We start from the raw sequence: 14,525 nt of genomic DNA, 5'->3' as shown, positions 1-14,525 counted from the left end.
ATGTAGTAAAGGATTATGGGACAGATGGAGGAAAAAGATGTGTTTATGCTATTACATGCATGCCGCTGCACTTGGGATCAGAGGACAAATTATAAGTCATTTCTCTCCTACACTGTGGGATCTGGAGATTGAATTGAGGTCATCAGGCTAGGTGGCAAGTGTCTTTAACTTGCTGAGCCGTCTTGTTGGCTCCACCAGATGTTTTAAGGTCGCTGACATCTAATAATTTGGACTTTAATTAGCTTATTTATTATGCTTGGAATCAAACCTACGGTCTTGTCTATACTAGGAATTGAACTACATTCCCAACCCAGTTAGTTTAAAAACACAAACGGAAAAAAATAACCAATATTCAGAAAAGTAGTAACCCATGGCAGCTGCACCTCAGAAAGAATAGGGCTTATGCTACACTATACAAATGTGGCCTTCTTATAAAATACTGACACTAAATTGCCAGTTAAGAGTTTGGGTATCTTATCAGTGGCCAGCATAAAATGCCGGGCTGACCTTCTTCCTTTTCCTTATCTTTAGTGATACAGTGCTGGACACCAAGACCGAGGCCTGTACAGTTAGGCAAATACTCTACCTTGGAGCCCAGGCCAACATCTGACACCTAACAACTTTTGCTTATATGGTTTGCAATCAAGGCCAGGGTCATTCGCTAACTACAAAATGGCAGTTAAAACCAAAGTGGCTATGGTCAGTCATGCTGGATCCTTAAAATATAACACTGTACATGTGTGTTTGTGTATAAAGTGAGCACTAAGTTTCTGGGGATTCAAAACCTATTTGTGAATCCCACATTAAAGCTTTTTTTAAAAAAAAAAAAAAAAGAAAAAAGAAAATAGTACTATACCTTTTTCCCCCACACATTGAAAGTATAGTCTAGAAAGCCCGAATGTTTCATCTAAAATATAGACTGGAGAGATGGCTCAGTCATCCAGAGTGATCACTGCTCTTGCAGAGGATGTAGGTTCCTACCATCTACAATGGGAATCACCCATCCCAAGGATCTGATGCCACCTTCTGGTTTCCTTGGCTTCCAGGATGCACATGTACACATGAACTCACAAATACTCACGTGTGCATGTACACACACACTCGTTGGGGCACTTTGGTGAAAGTGCTAACACATCTGGGTCCGGTAATGGCCTGCTTGTTGCTGTATCCTCACATGTCTGTCTCTGTCAAGCACCCTAATCTCATTCATGAGGACTCTCCCCAAGGTCTTACCTTCCATCCTACCTCTACCTGCCACAACAGAGGTTAGGGTTCAGTGTGGGGACCTAAAGAAGGCAGGTTTTCAGCAGTTTTGCAGAAAACCAGATGGCTCATTTTTTTCTCTTATAAATTATAGACATCTTCGTATGTCTAATATAACTAACAAAACATGTTATTAGAGTATACTTCAACTGCAATACTTTGTGTATTTGCATTCTCCCAGCCTTTGTCTTTTGTTATTTGTTTCTTTAGACAATGTTTTTCTCTGTGTAGCCATGGCTGTGCTCTGTAGACGAGGTTGGCCTCAAACTCAAGAGATTCATCTGCCTCTGCCTTCTAAGTGCTGGGATGAAAGGTGTGCTCCAGCATCACCCAGCTATTTTCACACATGTAAAAGCACTTCTGAGACTGTGCCTCACTATGTAGACTGGCCTCAGCTTCACAGTCCCCTTCCTTTATAGGGATGCTACACTATTACAACCACCACCAATTAAAATGTAGCCTTTTCATGTCTGGAGCTGGCTTTTCATTTTTCCTTATATGGTCTTCTATCAGCAAATGGAGTTCTTGGCCTCTCAAGATGTTAGAATTAGCGTGCTTATTTCTATTCTTTTCCCCTTAAATGGCCAGCTTAACCTTTAATATTTATTGAAAAATCAATGAAAAGACCAAATGAGTATATGAACATTTATTGTTCCTTTAAGAAAAGAGCAGAGCAGGCTTGCACTTTTTGTATAGCCCTTATTTAATAAGTTCTTTAATAAACACCAAAAATTGTATAAACTATGTTATTACTAGGGTCTTCTTGATTCCGCTCCCTATCCCTTTCATCTTTGCCTCCCCTCCCCACAAAAGGAAAAAACTGAGATGAGGCACACAGATTAAAAGATAGGTGCTTTATTGTAGAGTACTTTTTACAGAGTAAAGTAGAGCACACTCTCAAGAGGTTAAGAGTGCACAACGGCCAAAGGGCCCATTGTACTGATCTATATTTCTTCCATTTCTAAACAGAACAGTTTTCGGAGGGTCTTTGTCTTGTGTAGGTGGTTGACAGGCCCGTCTGGTTTAACTCTTCCATGACAGCAGTGTTACATCTTTATTCTTCCCCAGAAAGCCAAGTACTCTGTAAGGCTCCTGGAGTCAGGATGATTTAATTAGCCATACAGCACCATCAATGAGTTATAAACAAACTGGCCACCACCCTGTTAGTTGCATCTTTCCCCTGAAGTAACCACTCCTGACGATAATAGTTTCATCTACATATTTTTGAAACATAATGTTATTTTTTGTCTGACTTCTTCAACATTATGAGTGTAGAAATCATCCATTGTGGGTTCTGGCATTTTTATTTGAGGGTTTCATAACTCAGGATGATATTGAACTTTTGATCTTCCTGACTCTTACTCTGTCAGTATGCCCATTTTAAGTGCATGCCAAGATAAGTACTATCAACTGAGTTACATGGCCATCCCATAGCTTCATTATTTTGATTGCTACTGATTGTGGGTTATGCCATATTTATTCGTTAAACTGTTAGTGGACATTTGGTTTATTTTTACCAACCCTTTCAACACATTGGGACTTGGATGTGATGACACAGGCCTTCAACAGGCAGGCACAGGTGGATCCCTCTTGAGTTCAAGTCTAGGCTGATCGAGATGACAAGTTCCAGATTAGCCAGTTGGAATGTCATCTTTTTAAAAGAAATTTATTTATTTACTATGTATACAATGTTCTGCCTCCATGTATGCCTGCATGCCAGAAGAGGGCACCAGATTTCATTACAAATGGCTGTGAGCCACCATGCGCTTGCTGGGAATTAAACTCAGGACCTCCGGAAAGGCAGCCAATATCCTTAACCTCTGAGCCATCTCTCTACTCCCCTGGAATGTCACCTTAAAAAGTATGAAATGGGGCTGGAGATGTAGCTCAGTTGAAAGAGTGCTTCCCTAGAACACATGAATCCATGGGTTGAACCCTTAGCACAACTGGTAAGACCATAGGTGTGGTCCCAGCACACAGGAAGAAGAGGAAAGCAGATTGGGAGTTCACGGTCATCCTTGGGTACATAATTTGGGGCTAACATAGAGTGAAACTCTGGAAGGAAAAGAAAAGTGAAAATGCTTCCCTGCCTTACCCTTTGCTAAGTAAGAACTGTTATTCCAACCCCAGGAAATGATAGGAAATGGCAAATAAAAAACAGAACAGTCAGGAGTACGTTTAAAAAGGTCAAAGTTATTTTTCTATTAAGAAAATAAATTTGCAGATAACATAGTAAAAATTTAGGATAAAAGATATTTTATAAAGAAAACTATAATGTATTTAATTCAACAGGTTTATTTTTAAAATTATATACAATTTACCATATCTATAAAGTTACCATTTTGAAATAGGGGCAATTAAGGATTATACTCAACAAAATAAAAGTACATATTTCTTTTTCAAGTTATACACAAGAAGAAGACAGACAAAAGATGAAATTATGAACAAGGGAGGAAAACCCAGCCATTTAACAACCTGACGGGTTTTACATCGACTCAGTGACCACAAAGATCCTTGTACACTTCCTCAGCGACTTGCAATCGTAAGCATAGAAGCAGTGTAAAGGAAAGCTGGAAGCCCCACTTGGCGTTCTTGGTCTTATTAATACAAGAATTAAAGAATGAACTCAAATGAAGCTCAAGGAAGATTCTACTAGAGGTTAACAGAAGAAAACCCAGGCAGACAAGCTGTCGAGCTCAGCAGCTGCCTGAAGAACAGAGAAGAGGAAAAGTCAGACACATGGTGGGCAAGGAGGCTTTAGAGAAAGTAAGGAAGCCCCAAATGTTGGGGAAATCCCACCTATTCAGGAAAGCATGCTTAGAGAAGGGAGACAGAAGAAAAGCAAGCAGATGTATAAAGCTGCACGGCTGTACAAGACTGCAGCACTTAGGGCAGGGATTCTGGGAAGGTTAAGTACAGAATCTTGGCCCACCCATCTCTTTATCATGTCTTAGGGTGACTCTGCCTTTCTAGGGGTAGCCTGGGCCAGGTGATTGGCTGACCTGGCCCAACTGGGTGGTTACGTCTTCACCAAGGCTGGAGACGCTATTCTTTGGACCACAAAGTTTTGTTTAGTGGGCCTTTCCTGTGTACTAACCACTTTTAACCTTCTCTTCCTACATCCTCAGTCTTACAACCTGCCCCCAGTTTAAGGTGCTCCCACCCCTCCAAGTCTCCACCAGTCTCTCCTTTGTGGTGAGTAGTCCTCTCACTTTCACATTACATAACACATTACATTGAGCTAATGCTCAAGCCAGTTGCTTAGTTTAGACACCATGCTCAGCGCCCACCCAGTTCTCACAGCCACTCTCACTAAGCAAAGCACTCGCACTGCGAACATACATCTTGAATCCTACCACTCTTAGCTTCTGTGCCACCACCTTCACCCCGGCTACCGCCTCTTTGCTCACCAGCAACAGCCTCTTAATTTATGTTTTTGAATTGTGGCCTTCTCCAGCTCTTAAAATAGATAGAATTACCTTTTAAAAATATTGGTTAATGCTTGAAATGGCTCAGTAGCCTCCCATTGAGCTTCATCCAAATACTCGACTTGAATCCTTCACTCTTTACTTCATGCTATTCTCCTAGCTGGGCTCCACCACCACAGCCTGGCTTTTTTACTGGCTATCCTTTCAAACACAAGCTGGTGCTATAACACATACTCCCAGGGCCTAGAATGCTCCTCCTCAGCTCATTACATTCCATCCTCTGGTTTCCAATCCAGATGTTTGCTCTTTGCATGGGATAACTACTCTCATTACAGCACTTTGGACGTTTCTCTTAATCACCCTTATTCAGGCAGCTTAGTGTAATTTACGTCTTTATTCCATCTTCCCCTCTGTAAAATATAAACTCTGTGAAGATGGGTGGTACACTAAGTGCTATCCTTTTATACTTTACTATGAGGCTCGTGGTTTGTTACCTCTTGCTTCTTGGGAGGCTACATGGCGTCTCTCTGACTCCGCTGTCTTTCCTCCTCTATCTGTTTGGATTTCCCGCCTTGCTATATTCTGCCTGCCAGAGGTCAAAACAGCTTCTTTGTTAACCAATGGTAATAAACATGTTCACAGCAGACAGAGAGGTATCCTACATCACTTGAGCATATCTATAAATTTACAGAAACAGCCAGGCGGTGGACAGAGGCAGGCGGATCTCTGTGAGTTCAAGGCCAGCCTGGTCTACAAGAGCTAGTTACAGGACAGGTTCCAAAGCTACAGAGAAACCCTGTCTGGAAAATCCAAAAGATAAATAAATAAATTACAGAAACACTCCGCCTAGTTGGAACTTGCTCTGAGGCAAAAATGAGCTAATGTGTGTGGTTTGAGTAAAAGGAACAAAGCCGGCTTTTAAGTGTCCACAGTCCTCATGGGACAACAGATCTAATGATGAAGCGTATCTGAGTATATTTTCTATATTTCAAAATTAGAGTTTAAGGGATGTCATCTTCCTAACCACCCATGCATATATGTGACCCTAAAATTGAGATGTAATCATGAAATTACACCTACACATCACATGAGATTACACCCTACAACGCAGGTATCAGGGAGACACCATGACTGCTTTTTGCACGTGTGAAATTACAGACAGGAGCAACAGTTTCCAGAGTCGGTGGTCCCACCGGCCTTTCCCAGACAGGATTCTCTTCCATCAGAGAATCGCTCCTCTGGTGGGTTGACATCTGAACACTAGCTGTCACCTGCTGCAGCTGCCACAGCCTCCAGCAAACTTCCACAAGTTGTCCTCTGACCTACACAGGTGTGTATTTTGCCTGTGTATATGCATGTTCACAACATGTGTGCCTGGTGCTTAATCCCCTGGAGTTAGGGATGGTTGTGAGCTGCCATGTGGGTGCTGGGAAATGAACTGCAAGATCAAGAAGTACTCTTATCCTCAGACTTAAGTCCTGCCTTTTTTTTTTTTTCTTCTAAATCTCAGTGATACCAGGGTTTTGGCTTTAAGCAGTTGTTGAATACACTTATCCATATACCTGGTAACTTGGAAGGCAAGCCTATGTATATAGAAGTAAAAGAGCTAGGAAATCATGGTATGTGGGTTCAAGAATCAAAGTATTGCAGAAATGGTGAGCATTAAATGGATCCCTGAGAGAAGCAATATTTAAAGAAATAGAAAATAGCCTATAAGAGAGAATGTGCTCCTAACTCAAAAGTACAGAGGGGAGGCAAGGATGTAAAGCCTCTCTCCTGTGTGAAGAATCGCTGCAGCAGCTCGCAATTTTCAGCACAGCACACGACACGACGGTAACAGCGTTCAGACGTGCTTTTGCTTTCTCAAATGAGACGGAATGCGTTTTTGTCCGGATTCCCTACTAGAAACCGACCCCGTGGATTCTGAACCAGACCACAGGTTTGTACAAACTACACCTCCGCGGCCGCCCTTTAAAAAAAAATACGTGTTACCAGGACCTAGCGCTTGTCCTCGTTTCCTTTAGGGCTTCCGGACCCAATTTGCTGTTCTTTACCCAGGCTACAGCAGAAAAAGACGAACAAACCAACCACACCCGACCACTGCACCACCAGCTTTTACAGCGTAGCTCCCAAACTCCCCTTTCTTCCGGCCAAAGCGTAGCGGGGCCCACCCACTTCCGCACTGGTGACCACGCCCCAGGGCCTCGCCTGGCCTCAGCCAATGGTCGGCTTTCCTGGGAACGTTACCTTCGGCTAATCAGAGACAACGAGCGAACTCCTCGCGAGAGGTGAGGTTGAAGCTGCCTCCGCCATCTTGAAGATGGGAGACGGGCGAGAGCTGTGGTCTTTCTGCTAAAGCAAACAACACAACGGCCAGAGTAGTCACCCCCCCTCCCCCGCCCCCCAGTGAGGCGATCGTCGCTATAACTGCTGACCAAAGCCACCGAGAGCGGCGAGCGTGTCAAAGCCGAGCGCGGCGACACCGAGAGCCCACTTCACCTGCCTCCCGGGCAGAAGGGCAGTGTGGAGGCCCGGAAGGATGGTGCAGTCCTGTTCCGCCTACGGCTGCAAGAACCGCTACGATAAGGACAAGCCCGTCTCCTTCCACAAGTAGGTAACTGGCGTGCTGGGGCGGCCGGGGCGAGGGGCGCGCGGCCGGGCGGAGGCGGAGCTCGGCGCGTGTCCGCGCGAGACCTGCAGAAGGCGGGGCCCCCGGCCGGCGGGCCGGTCGGCGGGGGCGGGGACCCATGGCTGCGCGCTCCCCGGTGCGCGTCGCCGCCGCCGCCGTGGGCTCGGTTGGGCTGAGGCTCCGGGCGCGACTTCTCTGCCGCCGAGGCTTCCCGGCACGCGAGCGACGCCTAGAGGTCTCTCGTAGCCTTCCCGATTTCGTCACCAGCCGCGCCGGGGAAATGGTCCATAGGGATGCGCTTGATCCCCGTGGATAAAGAGGAAGGCGGGGTTCCGACCTCGCTGCTGTTGGTGGCTGGGAAGGACAGTAAAGTGTTGACGTCAGTGAGGACTTTTAGACCAGATTTCAAGGGAACAACCCTACTAGGTCTCTGGGATTTAGAGGAAGCTCTTGGTATTGCCAAGATGAACCCCAGTCTTTCAACACACGGTGATGATAATGAGGACGGTAACACACTTGATTCAGCTGCCACAGTGAAGGAGCTGATGCCAGCCTTTCCCACCGCTACCAGGGCTGCTTCATGTGGTAGGTACCACAACCAAGAATCCTGGGGTGAAAATACTTCTTTGAAAGTAGAAGAAAGATGGAGAATTAACGTTACTAACGACAATTGTTAACACTGGGAATGGCCCACAAAATGTAAGATTTTTAAGCAGCCAAATTCATTAAGTTTTACATTGGGTTTCTGAAGGAATTCCTGTGTGCAGATGATAGCTAAGAGATCAGATTCACTGGTAAATTATACAAGTTAGCCATAGCAAAACAATTACAGAAGCAAATTTCAAAATGTTCTTTCAGGTTTTTCTTTTTTTTTTCTTTTTTCTTTTGGCGAGGTGGCTACTGTTTGTGTTTAGCAAAAAAAATGTTTAGTAGAAAGTGAGATTCGTGTGCTAATGTTTTCCCTGTGGGAAGAGGATAGAATATTTCCTAATACTGCTTCTTGGTTGACTGGAATTTCTGAAATTTCACACATCTTCAAACTGTAGGACTAGATCAGGAAATGGTAACAGGAATATGCATTCAGCTTGTCGACTCCCTTCCTTGTGCTTCTGTTAGGATGGCAGGGGGAACTCTTAAGATAACGGAGAACAGAACAGTTAAAGATGACACACATCCAAAAAAAAAAAAAACATTTCAGCGGCTGGATGTTGAAAAATAAAACAAAAGAAGGGTCAACACACCTCTTATCCATTATCTAACAGAGCAGTCAATGGCAAAGGTCTCGACAGCCCTGGAAGAATTTGTGCTCCTAGGCTGGGAGACTCGAGACTAAGATTTCTAAGCGGTCCCCACTGCTTTGTACTTCTTTCTAGCTTGTGTCCACTGGCGGTGCAGAAAGCTGCTGTGCAAGAAACAAGCATTAACATGCTAGTTAACTAAGATTGGTTAGGTCTTCATGAAAAAAGTGTAATCAGGGTCTGGCATACCTATGTGGCGGAGTAATCACGAGGCATAAATTTGAAACATTTTTCATCTTTTTCGCCCAGCACACAACCAAGTCTTTTGACGTGGAACAGCGTGGTGACAGTAAACATAAAGGGCCATTATCTAGGCCGAGTTAAGTGATAAAATGTTTCCCTTTTTTCTTAATCGTTTGCCTATAATTGAGACAGTCAGGATTCAGTCATTAATATTTTGGGGCTGATTCAGGAAGAGCTAGAAGTCTGTCTCAGAACACAGACTCAAGAGCAGCTGTAGTGCGCACTGACTGTTTGCTGGACCTGCTAGTGTCTCATTGTGAAAAGGTCAGCCCTAGTCAGCGAGCTAAGTAACTGGAGCAGGCTTCCCTCAGATCCTCCCGAGTGCGGTCACAGCAGGAGATGTGCAGGAGAGTGGGGCGATTCCCTTTATTAAAGTCAGCACTGCCGATTGTGTCTTCTCAGGTTCCCTCTGACCCGGCCAAGTCTCTGCAAACAGTGGGAGGCGGCCGTCAGAAGGAAGAACTTCAAGCCCACAAAGTACAGCAGTATCTGTTCGGAGCACTTCACCCCAGACTGCTTTAAGAGAGAGTGCAACAACAAGCTGCTGAAGGAGAATGCTGTCCCCACCATATTCCTCTGTGTTGAGCCACACGACAAGGTAACCCAGGCTTTAAACGTGGGCTCGTTTTGTTTTCTTTCCTCCTCTCTCCTCCCTTGTGGGAGGCAGGCACTTTGAGCTTTGTGTAGTTGAGGCTGAGTTGGAACTCCCCATCTTCCTACCTCTGCCTTCCAAATCCTAGAAGCACTGGTTTGGGGCTGTACACTGTAAAGTTTATGACACTAATGTGTTCATGGTGAAAATTTTGTAGAAATCAGGGAAGGGTTAAGAAAACAAGCGTATTTGAAACCCATCATTGGACAGCAACCACTGTTGGGGCTCAGTGGCTAAGAGTTACTCTCCAGAGGACCTGAGTTCAAGTCCCAGCATCCACATCAGGTGGCTCAAAATTCCTAGAACGCCAGCTCCAGGGGATTCAATGACACATACATACACTCACACATATACATGTGATTAAAAAGAAATCTTTTTAAAGGAAAAAAACCTACATGTAACAGTAATACACTTTTTAAAAACATAGAATTTTATGTATTAAATATTGCACACTGAAGAACTCAGTCAAGTTTTGTAAGTTAAAAATAGTTCTGTATCTTTATTTACATGTTGATAAGTTTTGTTTTTCATTATTGATGGCATTTTCTTTTCAAATTATTTTTCTCCTGTTTTAGGTGTTTAGTATTTGCCAATATCTAACTAAATCACTTTGTTTGACAAATCCCACTTTAACTTTGAAGAGAAGTTGAATGAGCACTGAAAATGCCCCATGGTGGTACACACCGGCAATCTGAGTGCCAGGGAGAACAAACCAAGATAATTGCCACAAGTTTGGAGCTAGCTTGGTATAAATATAGTAAGTTCTAGGCCAACCTGGATTATACAGTAAGGAAGCCCCCCAAAACAAACAAAACCTACCCCAAACTGGTGCCAGGTAGGGTTACACATTACCTGTTATCCTGGAGCTTGGGCTACCAGTAAAGACAGTAGGAGCTCAAAAAATGAAGTGTGAGACAGCCTAGGCTGTACAGCAAGACCCTGTTCTAAAAGTTCCCAAGCAAGCCAAAGCCTAATGTTGACATTTTTAGCCTGGAAGACATGGTTTTAGTAGTAAAAAGCTTTGCCTTGAGGTCCTGGCACCCTGAATTCCATGTCAGTACAGTAAAAACCACCTCCAAAATAGTCTGCTTTCTCATTTGGGAATTTTTCTGTACCACAGAGTGACAAAGTCTAATGCTAAAACTCTGCAGGTATTTTGAGGCCATTATTTAGTAACTAAACTCACATCTGCTTGTATATTGCTGTTTTAGAAGGAAGATCTGGACCCCCAAGAACAGCTTCCCTCTCCTCCTTCACCCCCCACTTCCCAGGTCGATGCTGCTATTGGGCTGCTAATGCCTCCTCTCCAGACCCCTGATAATCTCTCGGTTTTCTGTGACCACAATTACACCGTGGAGGACACGATGCACCAGAGGAAGAGGATTCAGCAGCTGGAGCAGCAGGTTGAAAAGCTCAGGAAGAAACTCAAGACTGCTCAGCAGCGGTGCCGAAGGCAGGAGAGACAGCTGGAGAAGCTAAAGGAGGTCGTGCACTTCCAGAGAGAGAAAGATGACGCGTCAGAAAGGGGCTATGTGATTCTCCCACACGACTACTTTGAAATTGTTGAAGTACCAGCATGAAAAAATGAGATGTATTAGTGGGACAAGACTGCGTGCTCCCTTTTAGCCTACTTACAGGAGTTCATTTGAAAAACTAGCACTTGATTACTTGTTTAAAAAAATCAGAATATTTTTTTAAAATAAATTAGTTATATACTGTAAAATTGTAAATTTTTTGTTTGTAATTTCAGAGTTTTTACATTTTAACAAAGTATTTAAAAAAATTCTTAGACCACCAATATAATGTTGTATATTGGTTTCAAGATGGTGGATTGAATTTCATTTGAGTATTTATAGAAATAATGTACAAATGAAAAGTAGAGAGGATAATGGTGCGGTGAAGATGATTTAAGTTTAAAAGTTAAAATTAATGTTCTTTATTGAGAGAACTTATTATAATTTAAATCAGAAGCGTAAGAGATCATAGGACAGCCTCTCAGAATATAGAAATGTACATACACATTTGTATTTATAGTCAGAGCTTCATTTATTTTTCTCAATCACTTGTCAAAATAAACTGTCAAGTCAATATTTGAGGAAAACAATATTTTGCTGTCTTCAGAAGAGAAAAGTCATTCCATATTTAATCAATAGCTTCATAAAGTAGATTTTTTAAAAAGTGGATCCTTTTCTTCCATAGCTTTATAAGATTGGAAGTGTATCTTGGGGAGTGAAGGCCTCAAAGTGAGGTATTGGTTACCAGCAAGTGAAACAGGCCGGCTCGGTGGTCCCTGGGTGAAGGTGCTTGTCACGCACGCCTGGCCACCTGGCAGCCCGAGTGTAACCCCTGGGGTCCATGTAAAGGTAGAAGGAGAGCACCAGTTCCACAGGTTGGCTTCAGACCTCGTGTGTACTGGGCCATGTCTGCACACTTTCAGAACATAAACTCGGGGCCTGGTTCCTGATACGTTCTCAGTATCCCCTAGCTGAGGGCATCTTAGTTCTTTCAGCTATAGTTCATCTGCGTTAAGACCGCTAACATTTTAGTGGAGTTTGGTTTGTATCAGAATATGGTAATTTCCCCCTTAACTGTTTGATTTTGGTCAAGATGTTGCATAAAAATGATTTTTTCCCCTTAAATTAGCAATTATATCTAATTCACTTCAAGTGGCTTCTGTTCAAAAGTAGCGTGCTGTGTTTATGACCTCAAGTGTTGAGAATTAACTATCACAGTTTCTGTTCACACTGTGGATTGTGTTCTGCCTTTGTGAGAAAGCTTACGTACATTTGAAATGAAAATATGTTCTACGTAGACAAGTACGAAAGAATTCTCTATTTAGGTTTAGGAGAACCATATTTTATATTTCAGAGTACACTGTAGCTGACTAGCAAACCTTTTAAGACAGTATTAAAGATATGCTATTCAAGTATCTCTTGTGGATCCTGCTTATTTCTGACTTACTGTCATGCTGAGCATAGGTAGCACTTTTCATTCTTGAAAATTTGATAGTTTTAGGAACGTCTGTTTTTTGGTGCTGAAGATTTAACACGTCCTTGAGCAAGCCGAGCAAACACCCTACCTCCACGCTGTCTCTCCATTCTCCTATCATTATTAGTTTTTGTGAGACAGGGTCTCAATATGTAGCTCTGCCTATCCTGGAACTCATTATGTAGACCAGGCTGGCCTTGAACTTATGGAGAGCAAGTTGCCTCTGTTTCCCTAGTTCTGGGATTTAAGATGTGCACCACAAAGCCTGACCCCCTATTATTAATTTTCTAAAGATGTATTTTACATGACTGGAGAGATGGCTCTGAGCGTGGTTCCCAGCAAGCACATAGCAGCCCACAGCCTGCTGTACCTCTGACTTCTGGTGGTCTGATGTTCTTTTCTGGCCTCACTGTGCAGACCAACAGACATTGCCTACCTCTGCCTCTGCCTCCCAAGTGCTGGGATTAGTGGCATTCTCATTATGTCACCATGTCTGTCCCAAGCCTTTTCATTTCCCTGTTTTTGAGACACAATTTGGCTTTGTATCTCTGGCTGGCTTTGAATTATATACCCCGGGCTGTCAACTCATAGCAATCCTGTCTCAATTTCCCAAATGCTGGGGTCACAAGTGTATATCACTATGCTCCGTGTGGATCAGTAGCTTAAAGGTGCAAAATGATTGGATTTACATAGCATGTGAACTCTGTTTAGAATCAGCTGAGGAATGGGGGTGTCTTCACTGGATACTCATGGAACCCAACTTTGTGGTAGACAAGAGCAACAGCTGTTAGGACAAAGAAATAGAAGCTAAATTTGAGAGACTGCAGCCCAGGAATATAGATTTACATCTCTCCAAATACCATGTAACAGTAAAGTAGCATTTTTCACGAACTTTGTAGCAACAGAACAAAGAGAACGAAAGAAAATGGGCCGCCAAAGGGGGCGCAATATTAGGAGGTGTGGTCTTGTTGGAGTGTGTCACCGTGGGGGTGGACTTTCAGGTCTCCTACTCAAAGAGTGTCAGTTGACCTCTCATTGCCTGCAAGCTGTACCATTTGAAGCCACAAAACAATCCCACACCAGTTAAGAATTATGGATAATAAAGAAGGTTATTTATTTGAGGGGAAAAGCTCAGGACCTCTGGAAGAACAGACAGTGCTTATATCCACTGGGTCATCCCTCCAGCCCATGAATGTTTTGTTTTGTTTGCTTGTTTTTTTTTTTTTTTTAAATAAGTGTTTCCATAGACTTGGTGTCTCTTCACAGCAATAAAAATTCAAACTAAGAAATTGGTACCAAGAACTGGGGCATTGCTGTGACAGGCCTGACCATGCTTTTGTTTGGAATAATATGGACTTTGGTACTTCGGGTTAGGAAAGTGGAATGTTCTAAGCCGTGCTTAATGGGGTATACTAGCAGGAATCTGTTGGACAATGGTACTGATAATGATTTGAAATGTCGGGAAGTGGCTCAAGAGGTTTCAGAGAATTTTAATATGTTGCCTAGAAATCATTCCTGTAATATTTTAGTGAAGAGAGTGGCTGTCTTTTGCCCTTGTCCGAAGAGTCTACCTGAGGCTAAAGTGAAGAGTTTTGGATTAATTATGTTAGTGGAGGAAATCTCAAAATAGCCTAGAATAGGTTCTGTCATGTTGTTATTAGTGTTAACTCTAATGAAGATTTAAAAATAAAAAGGAGTGAGCAGAGTAAGGAAAAAATTCAAAGCGTAAAATTTGAAGAGACCTGGAACACCAGGAAATGAAATGGAACTAAGTCCTGTATTCAAGGAGATAAACAGATTAAGAAATGGAGTAAAGGAAGTGGTGACCTCAGGGCAAGTTCCCACTTGTGAAAAGGAATTAAAGGAAAGCTTAGAGCCAGGTGTGGTGATGCACACCTTTAATGCCAGCAGAGGTTGGTTGGTGGATCTCTGAGTTTGAGGCCAGCCTGGTCTACAGATCCAGTTCCAGAACAGCCAAGCTTAGACAGTGAAGGAAGCTGTCAAAAACAGAAAGCTGAAGATGT

General features: G+C 43.2%; 1 protein-coding gene across 2 annotated transcripts; it reads left to right on the top strand.

The window, feature by feature from the left end:
- The first annotated feature begins 6,936 nt into the window (after window positions 1–6,936).
- On the top strand, window positions 6,937–12,442 carry Thap1 (THAP domain containing 1). 2 transcript variants are annotated; one of them, XM_048456489.3, is made up of 3 exons: window positions 6,937–7,301; window positions 9,264–9,459; window positions 10,725–12,442. In XM_048456489.3, the coding sequence occupies exons 1-3, from the start codon at window positions 7,231–7,233 to the stop codon at window positions 11,091–11,093; spliced, it is 636 nt and encodes a 211-aa protein (XP_048312446.1). In that variant the 5' UTR covers window positions 6,937–7,230; the 3' UTR covers window positions 11,094–12,442. The 2 variants fall into 2 exon arrangements, with proteins under 2 accessions (XP_048312446.1, XP_048312447.1); XM_048456490.3 differs by lacking the exon at window positions 6,937–7,301 and adding an exon at window positions 7,557–7,905.
- Window positions 12,443–14,525: the final 2,083 nt, after the last annotated feature.

This window comes from Myodes glareolus, chromosome 23, assembly GCF_982192425.1.
Source record: "Myodes glareolus chromosome 23, mMyoGla1.1, whole genome shotgun sequence".
NCBI classification, from domain to species: Eukaryota; Metazoa; Chordata; class Mammalia; order Rodentia; family Cricetidae; genus Myodes; species Myodes glareolus.
This window is presented reverse-complemented; position numbering and strand designations above follow the sequence as displayed.